The sequence below is a fragment of the Glycine max genome, chromosome 10 (assembly GCF_000004515.6).
Source record: "Glycine max cultivar Williams 82 chromosome 10, Glycine_max_v4.0, whole genome shotgun sequence".
Lineage (NCBI taxonomy): Eukaryota > Viridiplantae > Streptophyta > Magnoliopsida > Fabales > Fabaceae > Glycine > Glycine max.
Genome location: NC_038246.2, coordinates 50,046,666 through 50,062,921, shown reverse-complemented (window position 1 = coordinate 50,062,921; position 16,256 = coordinate 50,046,666). Strand labels below are relative to the sequence as shown.

The window sequence follows — 16,256 nt, the reverse complement described above, 5'->3', positions numbered from 1 at the left end:
TTTTTAATATATGGCAATCCAAAATCGCCCAATTATGTTTGAAACGGTTGCTAGTCCGAAAGCAAGTCCATTTCATTTTTTAAGACAAAGCCCATTTCATTTATGAAGAAGTTGTATATCCAACCATTTAAATTTTAATTAAACGAATTTTAAGTCCTTTTTTAAAAATATTTTAGTATTATCAATGGTTGGTTTTGAATCATTAGCATACACTTTGATATGGTAAAAAATGAAATGAAAATTCTGAATAAAGTTTTAAAGTTGATAATATGAGTGATCAAAATATCATTTAATATACTAGGTGTACAAGTTAATAATATAATATTCAAAATTAATGGGCAATAACTTTAAAAGTCGAAAGAAAGAAAAAATCTATTCCTATGAAATTCATTTATTGTCGTTCACTTTTACTTATAATTTGTTTATATTAACATGACATGAATTAAAATGTAATAACATATATTGATTCCGCAAGGAAGAAGTGTGTTTTTGTTTTAAAAGGAAAAAATGTAATTAAAATATCTTGATGGAAAGAAAATATCTTACTCTAACATTAAACCTTTTTACTTTGGAGCCAAAGAGCCTCGGGAATGCGTTTGTATTTACATAACTCGAATTAATTCAATGAATTTTGGCAACGTGACAATCTTATGACGTACTATGCTTACATCTTCATAATTCGTCTGAATGGGATGAATAAAGTCAGTTTTTTTTTTTTAGCAAAAGTTTGAATGAAATGAGGAAAAGGAAGGTTATCTTTATTGTTTTACCATCGTAAAAGGGCACGTCATCTTTGAGTAAAGAGGGAGGTCTATTTAATAAGAAAAATGTTAGTAACACATTCTTTTTAACATTTTTTATTATATTTTTTATTGATTGAATTTTTTTATAAAAAACTAAGAAGTAAAAAGACAAAAGTAAAATAAAATAAACACACTACAATAAAATAAAATTAATGAAAAAATCATATACTTTTTTTACCCTATATTAAGAAGAAGAAAAATTAGTTTTTGTAACTAATTATAGTCATTTATGTTTCGTTTTTTTAGCGATGCATAGAAAATGAAAAAAAAAATAGTGGTTCACTGGATTAAAACATATTTGAATGAAAAATAATAAGTAATAACAACAACATTGGTTCCTTTTTTTAAATAAGAAAAACAACATTGGAAACCCCACAAAACATTGATGGTGTCAGTACAATCCAAACAGTAGACAACGAGCTTGATGCATGATAATCTAAATACATTATTCAAATGACATCGTTTATATGTGTCATTAGAAGATCTACTACCACCACAATCTAAACGTCTTAGATATGGGGGCTAGTGTTTACTTGTCTCACATAGCAACATTGATCTCTTAGTGTAGGTTGCAACAGCAAACATGGAGAAAGGATGTGAAAATTTTAATAGGAGTTTAAGGATAAGTGAATGAGGTTAGTTCGTGGTTTGTGTGTTGTGTTTGTTTAACTTATTTAGTTTTCTTGTACATTATTAATGATAAGGGAATGATGAGCCTGTGATTCACTTAATAAATTTAAGAACTTTACTTTTTAGGATTTTGTTTATATATTTATTTTTTGATATTTAATTTTATCCGAAGAAAAAGAGAAGTGAAAGTCATTTTTGTTTTTTGTTTTTAATAAAGAGAGAAATAGAACCATCAACACAGTTAACTTAACGGTGAAAGATTGAAGTAGATGCATGGTGATTTAGGTTTAATTCTGATTGTTAGAAAGTCATTTTTGTTTTTTGTTTTTAATAAATAGAGAAATAGAACCACCAACACAGTTAACTTAACGGTGAAAGATTGAAGTAGATGCATGGTGATTTAGGTTTAATTCGGATTGTTATCATTATACATAAAAAAAAATGGAACATGATGTATTTACATAAAGTGTAAGTCTAATGACTTATAACAAATCTCATTCATTCAATTAGATGTAACTATATATAACAATTCACTTTAAAAAAATTTAAAGAAAAATTAAGTGAGGCACGTGACCAAAAACCCTAAAATTGCCTTAATTAGATGCAAATCTCTCCACCCGTCTGGGCCATTATGTGATTCAACTGACATGCACCCCAATTAATTAAAGAATTAGAGAATTGGTTCACTGTGTTAGAAGAATTACAGGAGCATGACTTAATTAATTCAATGCAAATAACCTCGCAAAGACATTCTAATTCACGTTCAACTGTTCAAGAATTACAAGAGCAAGAATTATTATTTTTCAGAATTGATCTTTCTGCTTCACGTAATAATGGTTATTGAAGCTATAATTGATTCACGTAATTCTTTTGTTTTTTTTGGAACAAATAATTTTTTAAGCTAATAATTATTTTTTTCTGCAGGTTTCTTCGATTACCTATCTCAATTGATTGAGTCATGCTAATCCATTAAAGCTGATTGGAATTGAATCAAAATCATGTAATTGAAGTGCACGGTAAATTAAATAGTTCCTTTCTTATATATCTGTAAAAAAACAAAGGAGGGCCAATTGAAACGTTGGAGGTGGCAATATCAGGTTTTGTAGTCGAATAAATAGTGACCTTTCTCTTACTAGGGGTTCCTCCTTAGAACGGAAACGATATGGTGATGATAATTGATTTCGAACTTCGAAGAAATGATGAGAGGTATCAATCGGAAACTGGATATAAAAAAGGAGGAGTCACATAATTCACTTAATTTATTTTTTAACTTTTAAGTGAATATTTTAAAGCATTAGATCTAATTGAATGGACGAATAAGATTTGGTGTAAGTAATTAAACTTACACATGTTTTAAACGGATTTTATCTAAAAAAAATAGAGATATATAATTATTTTTGTATATGAGTAAAGAAAAGATTGTTGTACTATAATATTACATGGTAAAACATTTCATTTTTGACATTTAAAAAAATAGTCAAATATTAATTTAAACCGAAAGATGAATAGTAGTCCTATCCTATTATAATAAATTTGTCAACTATAGAATATATATGAGGTTTTCTAAAATAAAAATAAAAATAGGAACTTACTACGTGGTTTTGCATGATCAATTTATTAATCTACCTTTTTTTTTGTCAATCTAATTTACTTCTTTTCAATATGGTTTATTTATTTAATTTTATTCTGTAAATAATGGTTTTAGTTACATTTTATTTTTCATGCAAAAAGTAGGAATTTGGAGCCCAAGCCGAAGCTGTGGCATCCCATGTACTTGTTCTAAAGTGTATGATGCTATAGGTTAATACACTAAGTCACTAATGAAAGAAAGTATAAATACTCCCTGTGAAATAATAAAAGTAGAAATGTAGAATCAGGATAAGGTAATATAGTATTTATTTCTATACAGCTATACTTGTTGTTCCGATACAAAATGTTAGGACACGAGGTCGATAGTCGATACACTTGTATTTAAGAAAGAAAAAAAAATTGTACTCTATTTCATTTGTGTGAGTAGCGGTAACTTTAGTATCTATAACTTTATTCATTGAGTACTTGTCCAAGCGTTAATTAATTATGAAAAAATAATAAGAAAATATTGATTAATAATCCAATTAAGATTTAATTAAAATACTCCTCAAAGTTATTTTATAAAACGTTATAAATCTAATTACAAAATAATACAATAATGTTAGCTTAAATTATTTTACTCATTTTATATGATGGAAAGTATATTGATATAACAAATATTATATAACAAAAATAATTTGGAGGAAAAATGAGAATGTGCAAGATAGGATAGTTGATATAATAAAAAAAAACACTGAAAAACTTGTTACAAAAAATATCATACAATTTCATTGTAATTGTAATAATAAGTATTTCTTTTTGTTTTACATCTTTTTTTCTTAGGAAAATATTTGTTTTAGATCTATTATATCGTGCATTCGTGCTTTTCTTGGAATGAACTGTATTCAATAAAAGGTAAAAGAAGAAAAAAGAAAATACACTCCAAATATTGTCCCTTTTCAATCGAGATATAACACTAGGCCGAATTAAGATGTATGCTATAATTTAAGTCATGCACGTAACCACCAACATCGGTTTAGAAAGGACAAAACTTACATATAGCTATTTAAACATTTTGAGGCTGTTTTTTTAATTAAAAACTAAGATATTCCACGTAAATGTATATAGTAAAATTTTGAATTATAAACTACCAAGAAATTTTCTAGTTTTAATTAAAACATAACACCATAATTTTTTAAGAATTACATCTATAATTTGTGGAGTTTTTTATTTATAAAACAATTTTATTTTACATACTCCATGAAGAATACGCAATATAAGTTTGTTTCTTAATTTATGTCCACTTGAATTGAATCGATGTGCACTCACCCTTCAGATCAGTGGCATGACTATATTTACAAGTAGGGGGAGCCATGTCCCCAATTTTTTTTTTCTAAAGAAAATAGATATAAGTATGTTTTATGTTTGATACTTTTAATAATTTTGAGCATAACATTTAATTATTTATCTCTTCAAAATATTTGGTTAAGATATACCTTTGTTTTGGATTCCAATCTTCTATAATTATTTTATCCGTTTAACTTATTATATTAATAATAACTTCACATTTTAAAATTAGAGGTTATTAATTTCAATGGTTGGTCATTCAGAAAAGAAAAAAAAAATCAATGGTTGGTTACTTGGTTTGCAATGCACATCCTAATCCTAAAGTTTCTATTGAAACTGTAGAATATCCTTATCACTATGCTTCATTTTCACTATCTAGCCAGTGATGGATTGACTGTAGTATTTTGGATTCTATTGACAAATAGTAACCTAGATCAGTAGATCAGGCTCTCTACTATGTTGTATTAGTAGACTTGTATCTTTGTATATAATTAACATAACATATTTTTTGGATTTGTTGAGCTAAAGCCCAGTATGCCCAGCCTAGTTTGTCTAGGTCAGTGATTACTTTTTGTGGTGGACCCAAAAAAAAATATTGTTTAAGTTTTTTGTCTTCAATTAATGCACTATATGTTAAGAACTTATAAAGCAGACACCCATATATACAGATATCAGTTTGTTTAAATTTAAAATAAGTTTTTTTTAAATTGCTTGTTTAATAAATAGAGAGGATTTACTTATCAAAATAAATAGAAAATTGGTTTTTAAGAAAAAACAATTTAAAAAAATATACTTATTTTATTAAAATAAATATTTTTTAATAAATAAGTTTAAAGAAATCGAATATATATTAAAGATTTAGTATAATAAGTGTTTTTTAACATAATAAATTATTCTTCCGTCCTAAAATAATAGTTATTTTAAATTGTTTTATTCATATAAAGAAAAAAATAATAAACAAATGAAATAGACTAATAACTTTAAAAAATTAATCTTATAATATTATTGATTTATTTTTTATTCATGATGAGCATGTTGGACAATTTAATTGTATTTGTTGTTAAAATTATACTTTTTAAAAAAATATATTAAAATTAACTTGTAAACTAATCTGACACAATCTGAGGTGATCCATGATTTTACATTACTCAACCAAAGAAATTTACAAGATATCAACGAGTAAGTAAAAAGTATAGTAAATTTTTCAAAATTGGCATGCTGGACAATTTTATTATGATTAGAAAAATGTTTACGATATTTTCTTTGATACTCTCTTTCTACCGGCTTCCTTCTATGATTATCTCTTCTTATTTATATTAAATGAGAAACAAAACTTAATAAAATTAATAATTTTTAATAAATTTTAATTAATTATAAAAAAAAAGTCTCCGAGAAAGAATGTCATAAAAATTATTGCTAGCATTTCTAGTTTAGAGATTAAAATTATCCTTTTTTTTAAATATATATTAAAATTAACATGTAAACTAATTTGACCATCCGAGGCAATCCAAGAAATATTTTATACCATATTTAGATTGAATGGTAGTGAAACTCAATGGAAACGCAAGGGAAAAAATAGTTGTACTTACACAAACTCTAATTAATACTAAAATCAGGAAAGATTTTAACATAGTAACAATAATTAGGTAGAAAGGAGACACTTGCAAGAAAGATTAACCCTATATTTATAGATAATTAAGTGTGGTAGCAAATACCCAAATTAGTACCACTTAACAACTATTTCTTGTTGGTAAAAAAAAAAAAACACTATTTCTTGATTTAAAATATGAAAAGTCACAGGATATTTACTATTACTTTCAAGATCAATGTCAGAGATATATGGATTCTGTTTAGATCCTTAAGATATTTGGTGTGACAAATTCAGTGTGTTGGAAACTTATGAGAAAATATTACCTCTTAAATACAATTAGATTATTTTTGCAAAGGTTTTATGTCTTATAAATATAAAAAAAATTACACAAAATAAATATTTTTTAAAGAGGGATGGTCCCCTTCAGATCGAAACAAGGCAGATCTGCGCGTGTTAATAATAATTATTTCAAAAGTTATTGTATTTAGTGTAATTATAATTAATTATATGAAAATCATCCCTTTTTGCAGTTTTACGTATGAAAAAAAATGTGTCGAAAAAGCTTTATTTCTTTAAATGAATTTTAATTAATTCGACCTGAAAGAAACATGAATACTATTTAAGATAACATAAGGATTAAAGAAAGATGAATGAATATGCGTGGACTCTCTGATAATCTCCCATGCTTTTCACTCCAAACCCGCCCTTATCTTCACTCCCACTCCTCAACAAAGGACATCCCTCAATAAAAAAAGGTTCTTTCACTCACTTTTTTTTTTTCTTTTTAATCAAATGTCCTCACTTTCTCATTAAAAATTAATTAATCATCTTTCAAACTTTATCTGTCTGTTTCCCCATAGTTTAAGTCTTTGAGGCCTGTTTAACGAGATGCGATTTCCACTTTTTTTTATAACTGGTATATTTTAGTTTTACACTTTTACTAACAGATATTTCAACAGTATTACTTAAAAATATTGAAGATTCTTATGGAATAAATTTTAAATTTTATTTCTGATATGTTATTAGTATAAAATTACTGTTAACTAACTGGGTATCACTGTAAATATGATTTTTAAAGTGTTCACGACCAGAAAAAGAATTATATAACGAACTGGTATGTGAGTTTTTTTAGCAAACCTATCCATAAATATTTATAGTATAAGAAAACAGAAAAAAAAACTAATAAAAATTGATCTAGTTGATAAGGATCAAACTTATATTTCACTAAGATCTAAGTTCAAATTTTATTGTTAATGTAAAGACTTTGTTAATAGATAATTTACAAATATTTTTTAAAATCCTTAAAAATCTTAAGACATATTTTGATCTTGATGAGCTTCTCAAATCTAATTCATCTAATTTTTTATTACATAAATAAAATAAGAAAGTAAGAAGAAGAAAATAAAATAATTTTTTCTATAAGCTAAATAAAATTAACGTATGTATTAAGTAATTTGTAGAAAATCTCTCAATTTTTTATATAAATTCTTTAAATGATTTCACCAAAATGATACAACGATGATTAACACATTATTGCAACAAACTCATACTTTTTTCATCACTCTAAAATGTTTTTAAAATAGAGAATAATATGATATTGCATAAAGTTTATAAATATACTATAGTTTTTTATTATATAATAGTGTGATTGACCGATGAAAAAGATGTCAAAGAATAGTTCGTTCATAAAATTTTAATATGCTTCATGCATTGTTATAAACGATGAAAAGGGTATATTTTTTGTTTCACCGACATATTCTCTTATATATATATATATATAGAAACTATCTAATTTGATAGAGAAATGATTAAATTCAATCATAAACGATTAAGATTTAATATTATGTTTTTATATTAAATCTCAACCAATATATAATTTGATTTAATATTTAAATTAAAGAAAAAAAAAGAGGTGTAAGATCCCACTAAACAATTAAATTTTCTCCTCAAGTTTTCTTTCTTTCTTATCAAGCAAATCATGGGTAAACTTTGATTTATCATACTATTAACTGTCAAGTTTTCAAGGCGTATATAAATTATGGAAATAAATTATCTCTCCCAAAAATATTTTTTTCATTCCACAATAAAGAATTGAAATCTTGTAATAAAGGTCTAGAAATTGAGTAAAATATATAAGTTGTTATAAATTATTTGATTTTTTTAATCCTACAAATATAAATTGAATTAAAATCCTGTCAAGACATTTATATTTATCGTTGGAGGGAAAGTACAGGGTATTTTGTTGTTTATGGATAAAGTTAGGGTTGGATGTTTTAATTTTATTATGTTGTGGTAAAAGTAAAACTATGTGCTAAGGGTGGAAGCTTGCTTTTTAGTTGGAGCGGTTTGGGTCCATTGAGAGGCGTTGTTGGGTTTCAAGTTATCAAGTGGTCGATCCAATTCCAAGGCCCTCAGCATCCGTTTAGTGGCGTTGCATATAATAATACTCCATTGTCGTCTTCCTATTCTTACACCTTTTTCTCAAACAAAACTCTCATCACTTACTTATCTCTACTTCTAAATCTTTTTTGCATCTACTCAGGATTTCATTTCATCCGTCATCCCTTTTTCTTTTCTTTTTTCAGCTGAACCGAAAGCAATTCCATTCCTTTTTTGCATGTAGCATTGCCATTGTACTTTAACTAAGTTCTTTTCCATTAAGTTCTTTTGTCCTGTAGTTCTAATAACTAGTATTTTGACCTCTACATTATACGAGTCAAATTTAACATGTAATTATATTGATTATCGTAAAAATTTAAAATGATTTATATTATATAATTAAAGTATATATATATATATATATATATATATATATATTAAATGACTTAAACAAAGCTTACTAATTTTATTTATTTATTTTTTATATAAAAAAAATTATGTGAGTTGACTACCGAAATTTACCAAAGTCAAGATATATCTTATATTTTATCTAGATGCTTATAAAAATAATTCTTACAAAATATCCTCTAAAAAGGTTTTCACATTAATAATAGAGATTCAAATCTATCTTTTCATGTGACCTGAAATCAATTATTAATAACTAAATTAACATTTTATCGAGAATAAGCCACTAACTTTATTTATAGAAATTATGCATATTTGAATATAATAATTTTCAATATAATTAATGAACTAGCATTTTCAAGCCTCAGAGATCATGGGAGTTGTTTTTGTCATTCCCAACAAAGTTTATTTTATAAGTACGATAAAAAAATTAAGTCAACAATGATTGATATAAGTGTTAATGATTTGTATTTCTTAATCAAATAATTTAAAATTTGAATGCTATTTCTTAGATATGAAATAAATAATGTTGAAAAAAAATATTTATCTTGTATATACTTATAATTTTGACAAAAATAAATCATTATCTCAAGTAAAAACTATTTTAAACTAATATGATGGTGATAAAAAAAAGACAATTAGAAAACTTAACTATCTAGTCATTGTATTAAATGGTGTTGATGAATTAAATCTAATTTAATAAATAATGTATCTTCAGTTTAATTAAATATATGATTGGTAAAAGTCTTGAATTTTAATCAAATATGGAGAAAGGGTAAACTAATTAATCAACTCTTCCTCTCTAAAAAAGCAAACAGAAAAGAACTAATCAACTCTTAATAGAAAAACATCACTTCAAAATTTGGTTTTGCAAATTAAGAAGTGCCCTGCAGAAAGTGGATTCAAATAGTGAATCTTGAACTCAGTAAATAGAACGCATAAAAAAAAGTTAGTAAACAGAATATTTGATACACGTTAAGACATGATGATCTTTTCCGTCAAAAAAACCAAAATACATAATCGTTAAAAACATTTCACGTGGAAAATTTGATACACATTAGGACATGATCTTTAAAAACAATGCACGTGGAATATTTTGATACAGAATAAGACATGTTTTTAATAAATATTCTGATACACATTAAGACATTTTTTTTTTCTGAATGTCTTTTTTTTTATATTTAGTAAAATAATAAATAAATATTAAACCATATTTATAATTATTTTAATTAAAATGAGTTCTTCAAGCAGAGTAAATATTAATTATATATTTCTATCAAACTTTTTATGGATTTTTTTTAAATATAAATAAAACTTAAAAATAAAAAAAAAGGAGAGAAATCACATATTTAAATATAATAAATTTTGAAGTTAAATATGTTTAATGCATTAATTTATTATCAGTGAAACACCTATCGATCAATTATTATAAATATTGAAATGTGCTAATAATTTAAATTTATATATATATTTCATACAAATCAATTTGTAAAATACAGATTGATGAAACTAATTTATGTATTAATATTTGATTAATAATTAATTTATTAATATGAATATATTATATTTAATATAAATTAATTGTTAGAAAACAAATAAGAAGATATTACATGGTCACAAAACTTTCTTTTATGGTAAGTTTTATAATATAAAACGAATATAAAAGGTAAAATTGAATTTGTACGAAGGGAAATAGACGGTGACTAACTTAAAGTTTTCATGTTACGGTGGAAAATAAATAGTTTTGAGTTTAATTGGGCACATTGAGTTTTATAATGAAGTGGTGAAGAGTAGTTTTGAATCTAGATATAGTAATAATATTTATGGCACCAGCACCACGATTCATTTCTAGTATTCTACTGTTCTCAAGCATTTCCCAGTTGCAGACATTATAAAACCAACCATTTCGCACTCACAAATCAAAATCATCTCTTTTACTCAACCTCAATGGACTCCTCCTCATCGTTTTCGAGCCTCCGCGCGTACCTCAACGCACTCTCTCACACCCCCACGCGCCTCGCCCAACGCGCCCTCTCCGTCTCCACCTCCTACGATGAGATGAGTCAGGTCCGCTCCCGCTCCGGCACCAGCATGCGCAAGACCCTCCGCTGGTTCGATCTCGTCGGCCTCGGCATCGGCGGAATGGTCGGCGCCGGCGTCTTCGTCACCACCGGCCACGCCACCCGCTACGCCGGCCCCGCCGTCCTCCTCTCCTACGCCATTGCCGGCTTCTGCGCCCTCCTCTCCGCCTTCTGCTACACCGAGTTCGCGGTCGACATGCCCGTCGCCGGCGGCGCCTTCAGCTACCTCCGCGTCACCTTCGGTCCGTCACCACACTTCCCGAGAAACACAAAACACGTGTTTCTCAAATCAATCTCCGCACGACACATAGTCACATACATACATTATCAGTATTCTATTTCGTTTAACATTTAGTTTGTCACCTAATACGACGGCGTCGTTTTCGCAGGTGAATTTGCAGCATTTCTGACCGGCGCGAACCTGGTGGCGGACTACGTGCTTTCCAATGCCGCCGTCGCCAGAGGCTTGACGGTTTACCTAGGCACCACCATCGGAATCTCCTCCGCCAAATGGCGCCTCACCGTGCCGTCTTTTCCCAAAGGCTTTAACGAAATAGACATCGTCGCGGTCGCCGTCGTTTTGGTCATCACTCTAGTCATCTGCTACAGGTTGCTTCCACATGCAGTTCCTACAATGAAGCTTCATTCTCAATCTCAAGTCTCTTATATTATTATTAACCTTGGATTTTTGTTTTTGTTTGTGTTTCAGCACCAGGGAGAGTTCGGTGGTCAACATGATTCTGACCTTGCTGCACATATTGTTTATAGCGTTTGTGATAATGGTGGGATTCTGGAGAGGTAGTTGGAAGAACTTCACCGAACCCGCTAACCCGCAAAGTCCCACCGGATTTTTCCCGCATGGTGCTGCCGGCGTCTTCAAGGGTGCTGCCGCCGTTTATTTAAGTTACATAGGCTACGATGCCGTTTCGACTATGGCAGAAGAAGTGAGGGATCCAGTCAAGGATATTCCGGTAGGCGTCTCGGGTTCCGTTGTTATCGTTACGGTTCTCTACTGTCTTATGGCTGCTTCCATGACCAAACTTCTCCCTTACGATATGGTTAGTTTTATAAAGTGTCTCTTGGTTTTAGATATTTATAAAATTAGTTTTAATACAATTATCATTGGATTTGAATTTTTGGGAGTGGAATTAATTTTAATTGATTTTGTGGGTTAAAATTTGAAGGGATGATTATGATTATGATATGATGGGTGTATTGTGCAGATTAATGCGGAAGCACCATTTTCAGCGGCGTTCAGTGGAAGATCGGATGGTTGGGGATGGATATCTGGAGTGATAGGAGTGGGGGCCAGTTTTGGAATATTGACGTCACTGTTGGTGGCTATGCTGGGTCAGGCTCGATATATGTGCGTCATCGGCCGCTCTAATGTGGTCCCCTCTTGGTTCGCTAGGGTCCACCCCAAGACCTCTACCCCTGTCAACGCCTCCGCATTTCTTGGTTGGTACCTCAATTCATCCTATTTCTACTTCTTAGATTTTTTCTTTTGAATATCTATCTGCTCCTCTGTGTTCTGAGTTGTGTTATGGGCGTTGATTGTGTGATTTCGGAAAGAGGGGTAGGGGACCCACTTTCAACAACTTTGTCTCTTTGGCTCATGTGTTATCGCGCTAGTTCTGTGATCCCACACTTGTTTTTTTCTTCTTCTTCTCATTAATGTAACGTGAATGGGGATAGTGATTCCCCGATTCTTGACGCATTGTCTCATTGCCTATGGAGGAGGAGATTGAGTTCAGCCTTATCTTCAAGTGGGTGGATGTTTTTCTGATCCATGAATGCGTATCGCTAAGAGTGTGTTTGTTTGGATTTTGTTCAAACAAAGTCAATGCAATTTAAGGTCTCTTTGATCTTACTTGATACGAGTCTCAATTGCTGTGTGATTCTTGCATTCTGATTCTCAATAAAACTCGCTGCTGTGTGCATAATGCAGTAACACTTCTAAAACAAATAATTAAAGTAAGAGAGGTGTCAGATACATCGCTTAACATAGATTATTGTGAAAAATAAACCGTTGTTTTTGCTTTTGTACGTAGCATTATTTTTATTTGAAAGTGAAAGTGGGTAACGTACTCCAAAATAGTGCTTGTTAGAAAAGATTTTCCCATATGGGTGTCACATGTTCTCAAGCTTTGTAAGCCTATAACGTGGTTTCCCATATTTTGTATAGTAATATATGGTCCCCGCCCCCTCTCTTTTAGGGTATGTGTGCCTATCCCGTCCTTTACACGGACTAGCTTGAAATCACGCGTTCAATGAACAGTATCTTCACTGGATATGGATGGAAAGGACTATGACAACTGTGCTTTGCGGTTTGCTGTGTGGTTTAGGATGGAAAGATGTGAATCACTCACTCATGTAAAATAATAGGCTTCTATATGTGACTCCCGTTTTTTCCTTTCCTTTACAACGCATTAGAAGAATAATAAAGCATTTCACATGTAAGATATTGGTGGTTTTAATTGATTCGACCCCCACTATTGGACGAGTAATATATTCCTCTTGATTGGAATAATTGACTGATCAAGACCATAGCTCTTTATGTAGCTAGTTAAAGTTACCCTCAATGATGGATTATTTGATTTCCATGATTTTATGCTTTGTGGTGCGTTTTGACTTCTCACAATCCTCTTATCTAAAATTCCTTTTCATCTCCCTCTAAGGCTACTAGGCTATTTGAGTATTTCTGGTGTCACTCACTCATATATATATATATATATAATCTTCTTTTTCAGGTATCTTCACAGCGGCAATAGCCCTTTTCACTGATCTTGATGTCCTCCTCAATCTGGTGTCTATAGGCACCCTCTTTGTCTTTTACATGGTGGCAAATGCCGTGATCTATAGACGTTATGTGGCTACAGGGACAACAAATCCATGGCCTACATTGTCCTTCCTCTGCTCATTTTCCATAACCGCAATCATGTTCACCCTTATTTGGAAATTTGTACCCACAGGAGGGGCGAAGGCAGGGATGCTCAGTGTCAGTGGTGTTATTGCGATTGCAATATTACAACTTTTCCATTGCATGGTCCCTCAAGTGAGAAAGCCTGAATTCTGGGGTGTCCCATTCATGCCGTGGATACCCTCTATATCAATCTTTCTTAATGTGTTTCTGTTGGGATCACTGGATGGGCCATCCTATGTTCGTTTTGGATTCTTTTCGGCTGTTGCGGTGCTTTTCTATGTCTTCTACAGTGTTCATGCTAGCTTTGATGCTGCAGGAGATGGTTCTTTGACTGCAATTAAGAATGGAGAAATCCACGTGGAATCAAAAGAAATTGAGGACCAAATTAGTTTCAAAGTGTAGATAGAATACATTGTCCTTTTTATTTATGTTGTTTTTTTAATTTAAGTCACCTCAACCTTTTTGGACGTGGGGGAGGGAGAATTATGTGGATTACATGTCAAATTAGAATAGGTTGCAACTTTTGTAGAAGTGGCGAATTGTATAGTTAGACTGGCTTAGGTTGTGATCTCTTTTGTAAATTCTCTGGCTTATATCCCCAAATCAAAAATGAAATAATAAAAAAAACTCAGTTTTTGTAGCCTATCAACTCTCTGACTTCTAACACCTAAACACAACTTTTGTGAGACTGAATTATTGTTATTGTTATATTACTTTCATCACTAGATATGTTTTTCTGTTTCTCTGTTTTTTTTAATCTATTTCTTTCTTCCATTCGTATATAAAAAAATGAGGTGTGTACGTTTAACATTTTTTAATGCCATATGGACTTTCTTGATCTTTATGAGTATAATTAAGGATATAAATATTTTATAAACACAAGAATGACAGTAGTCTTTAGTCTTTACACGTAAAAATATTAGAGAAATGCTAATAAATACTTTTACTTGAGATGCTATATGGACTTCCTTGATCTTTGTGAGGATAATTAAAGATGGGGATATTTTGTAAGCCAAAAAAATTGATATATATATATATGGATTCATCTATTATAAGAGCGATTTTTTTAGAGTTATTTTTCATTTTTTAAAAGATTTAATAGTTATAATAAGTAATTAATTTTAATCATTAAATCTTAAGAAAATAAATAATGAGAATAAAGAGTAATTTTTTTAAGATCTAATGGTTATAAAGAGAAAAGTAAAAATGTGATAGACAAAATAGAATAATAAAAGAGACAAAAATAAGATAGAAAAATTATATAACAATTTATATAGTTAAATATGTTTTTAGTTTTTTTGGTTTCTATTTTTCAATATGTCTAAAATTTGAAATTGTAGTTCCTGTAAAATAAGTGATTTTTTTTCTCTATAAAAATAATTCTTGCTATTCCTCCAAAATTTAAAAACATTATTTTTAGGTAAAAAAATATTGAGTTATGTATTGGCATTGTACATCATATATGCATTCTTGCATATTACCTCATATGATTAACTGATTTTTTTTATAAGATGATCAAGTGATTTTCTATTAGACATACAAGTAGTAAATCGACATCATATGATGATAGGAATAAAAAAATATTGATTTATATTTTAAAAAGATAAAAAAGAAAATTTTACCATATCAAAAACCAAAATATACTCAAGATGAAAAATATATTTAACACATAAAAACATTAGAGGGTATATTCATTTTTTCAATGTATGATTACTATTGAGGTTGTTAACTATAGTGTGTCAATGGAATTTTCATTTGCAAGCCAAGAGCACAATGCAATGACAAGGAGTCTATTTCAGAGGGAAAAGGGCAATTAATATGACACAAAGTAGACATGATGTCACTCTAAAAAGAAGAAAGTGAAGGGGTATATAGTGCTGCAATGTAATAATTGGTGTTGATTCATTCATCATTAACATAAATTTTTGAAATTAATTAAAAAATATGGAGAATCCGAGGATTAACTTGCTGTAATTGTAATTTGATAACGAAGAATCTGATTAAGTACGTACATCTTGTGCTGTCACATCTTGATGGTCATGGCAAGCATTAGTATTAGTAAATCCAACTTTCTTGTTAGATGCACGGTAGGTTTTGCATCTTTAGGCGTCCATGCTTTAAGTGTTTTGTTTTCATTTCTTCAAATTACAAAAATGTCATTTTTAAAAAATTATATAAAAACAATGACAAGTAATAAAAAAATAATTTCACATGAAATTTTGATAGTAAAAAATAAAACTATTTCTTAATTAAACGTGAATATAATTTTTTAAAATATTTCTCTTAAATAGATTACTTTAATTTTCTTAATTTTGATTTATGTATTCCAGAATATTACTTTTTGGTTATTATAAAGAAATACTGCATTAAGTTATTCTCGCTACAAATATGAATTTGATTTTCCTTGACACAACTAAAATCTTACTTGAACGATAACTCTTTTCAAAAACATTTTTTGGCATTCATGGGATAGTTAAATAGCTGTGATTAAGTAAAATTACGTACGCTTTAAGCATGTGCAATGATTT

At 29.3% G+C, this 16,256-nt stretch overlaps 1 protein-coding gene across 1 annotated transcript; it reads left to right on the top strand.

Moving 5' to 3' along the window:
* Positions 1-10,553: 10,553 nt before the first annotated feature.
* Positions 10,554-14,373, top strand: LOC100791940 (cationic amino acid transporter 7, chloroplastic). Its single transcript, XM_041005999.1, has 5 exons — positions 10,554-11,047; positions 11,195-11,414; positions 11,515-11,863; positions 12,029-12,263; positions 13,556-14,373. Exons 1-5 carry the CDS (start codon positions 10,672-10,674, stop codon positions 14,128-14,130), a joined length of 1,755 nt encoding a protein of 584 aa, XP_040861933.1. The 5' UTR covers positions 10,554-10,671; the 3' UTR covers positions 14,131-14,373.
* The last annotated feature ends 1,883 nt before the right edge of the window (positions 14,374-16,256 follow it).

Bases quoted from the DNA above. Each gene is read 5' to 3' on its own strand.
- LOC100791940 (XM_041005999.1), top strand. From the start codon at position 10,672: ATGGACTCCTCCTCATCGTTTTCGAGCCTCCGCGCGTACCTCAACGCA. The intron at 11,415-11,514 runs GTTGCTTCCACA...TTTGTGTTTCAG, and splicing joins ACTCTAGTCATCTGCTACAG to CACCAGGGAGAGTTCGGTGG. The intron at 11,864-12,028 runs GTTAGTTTTATA...TGTATTGTGCAG, and splicing joins AACTTCTCCCTTACGATATG to ATTAATGCGGAAGCACCATT.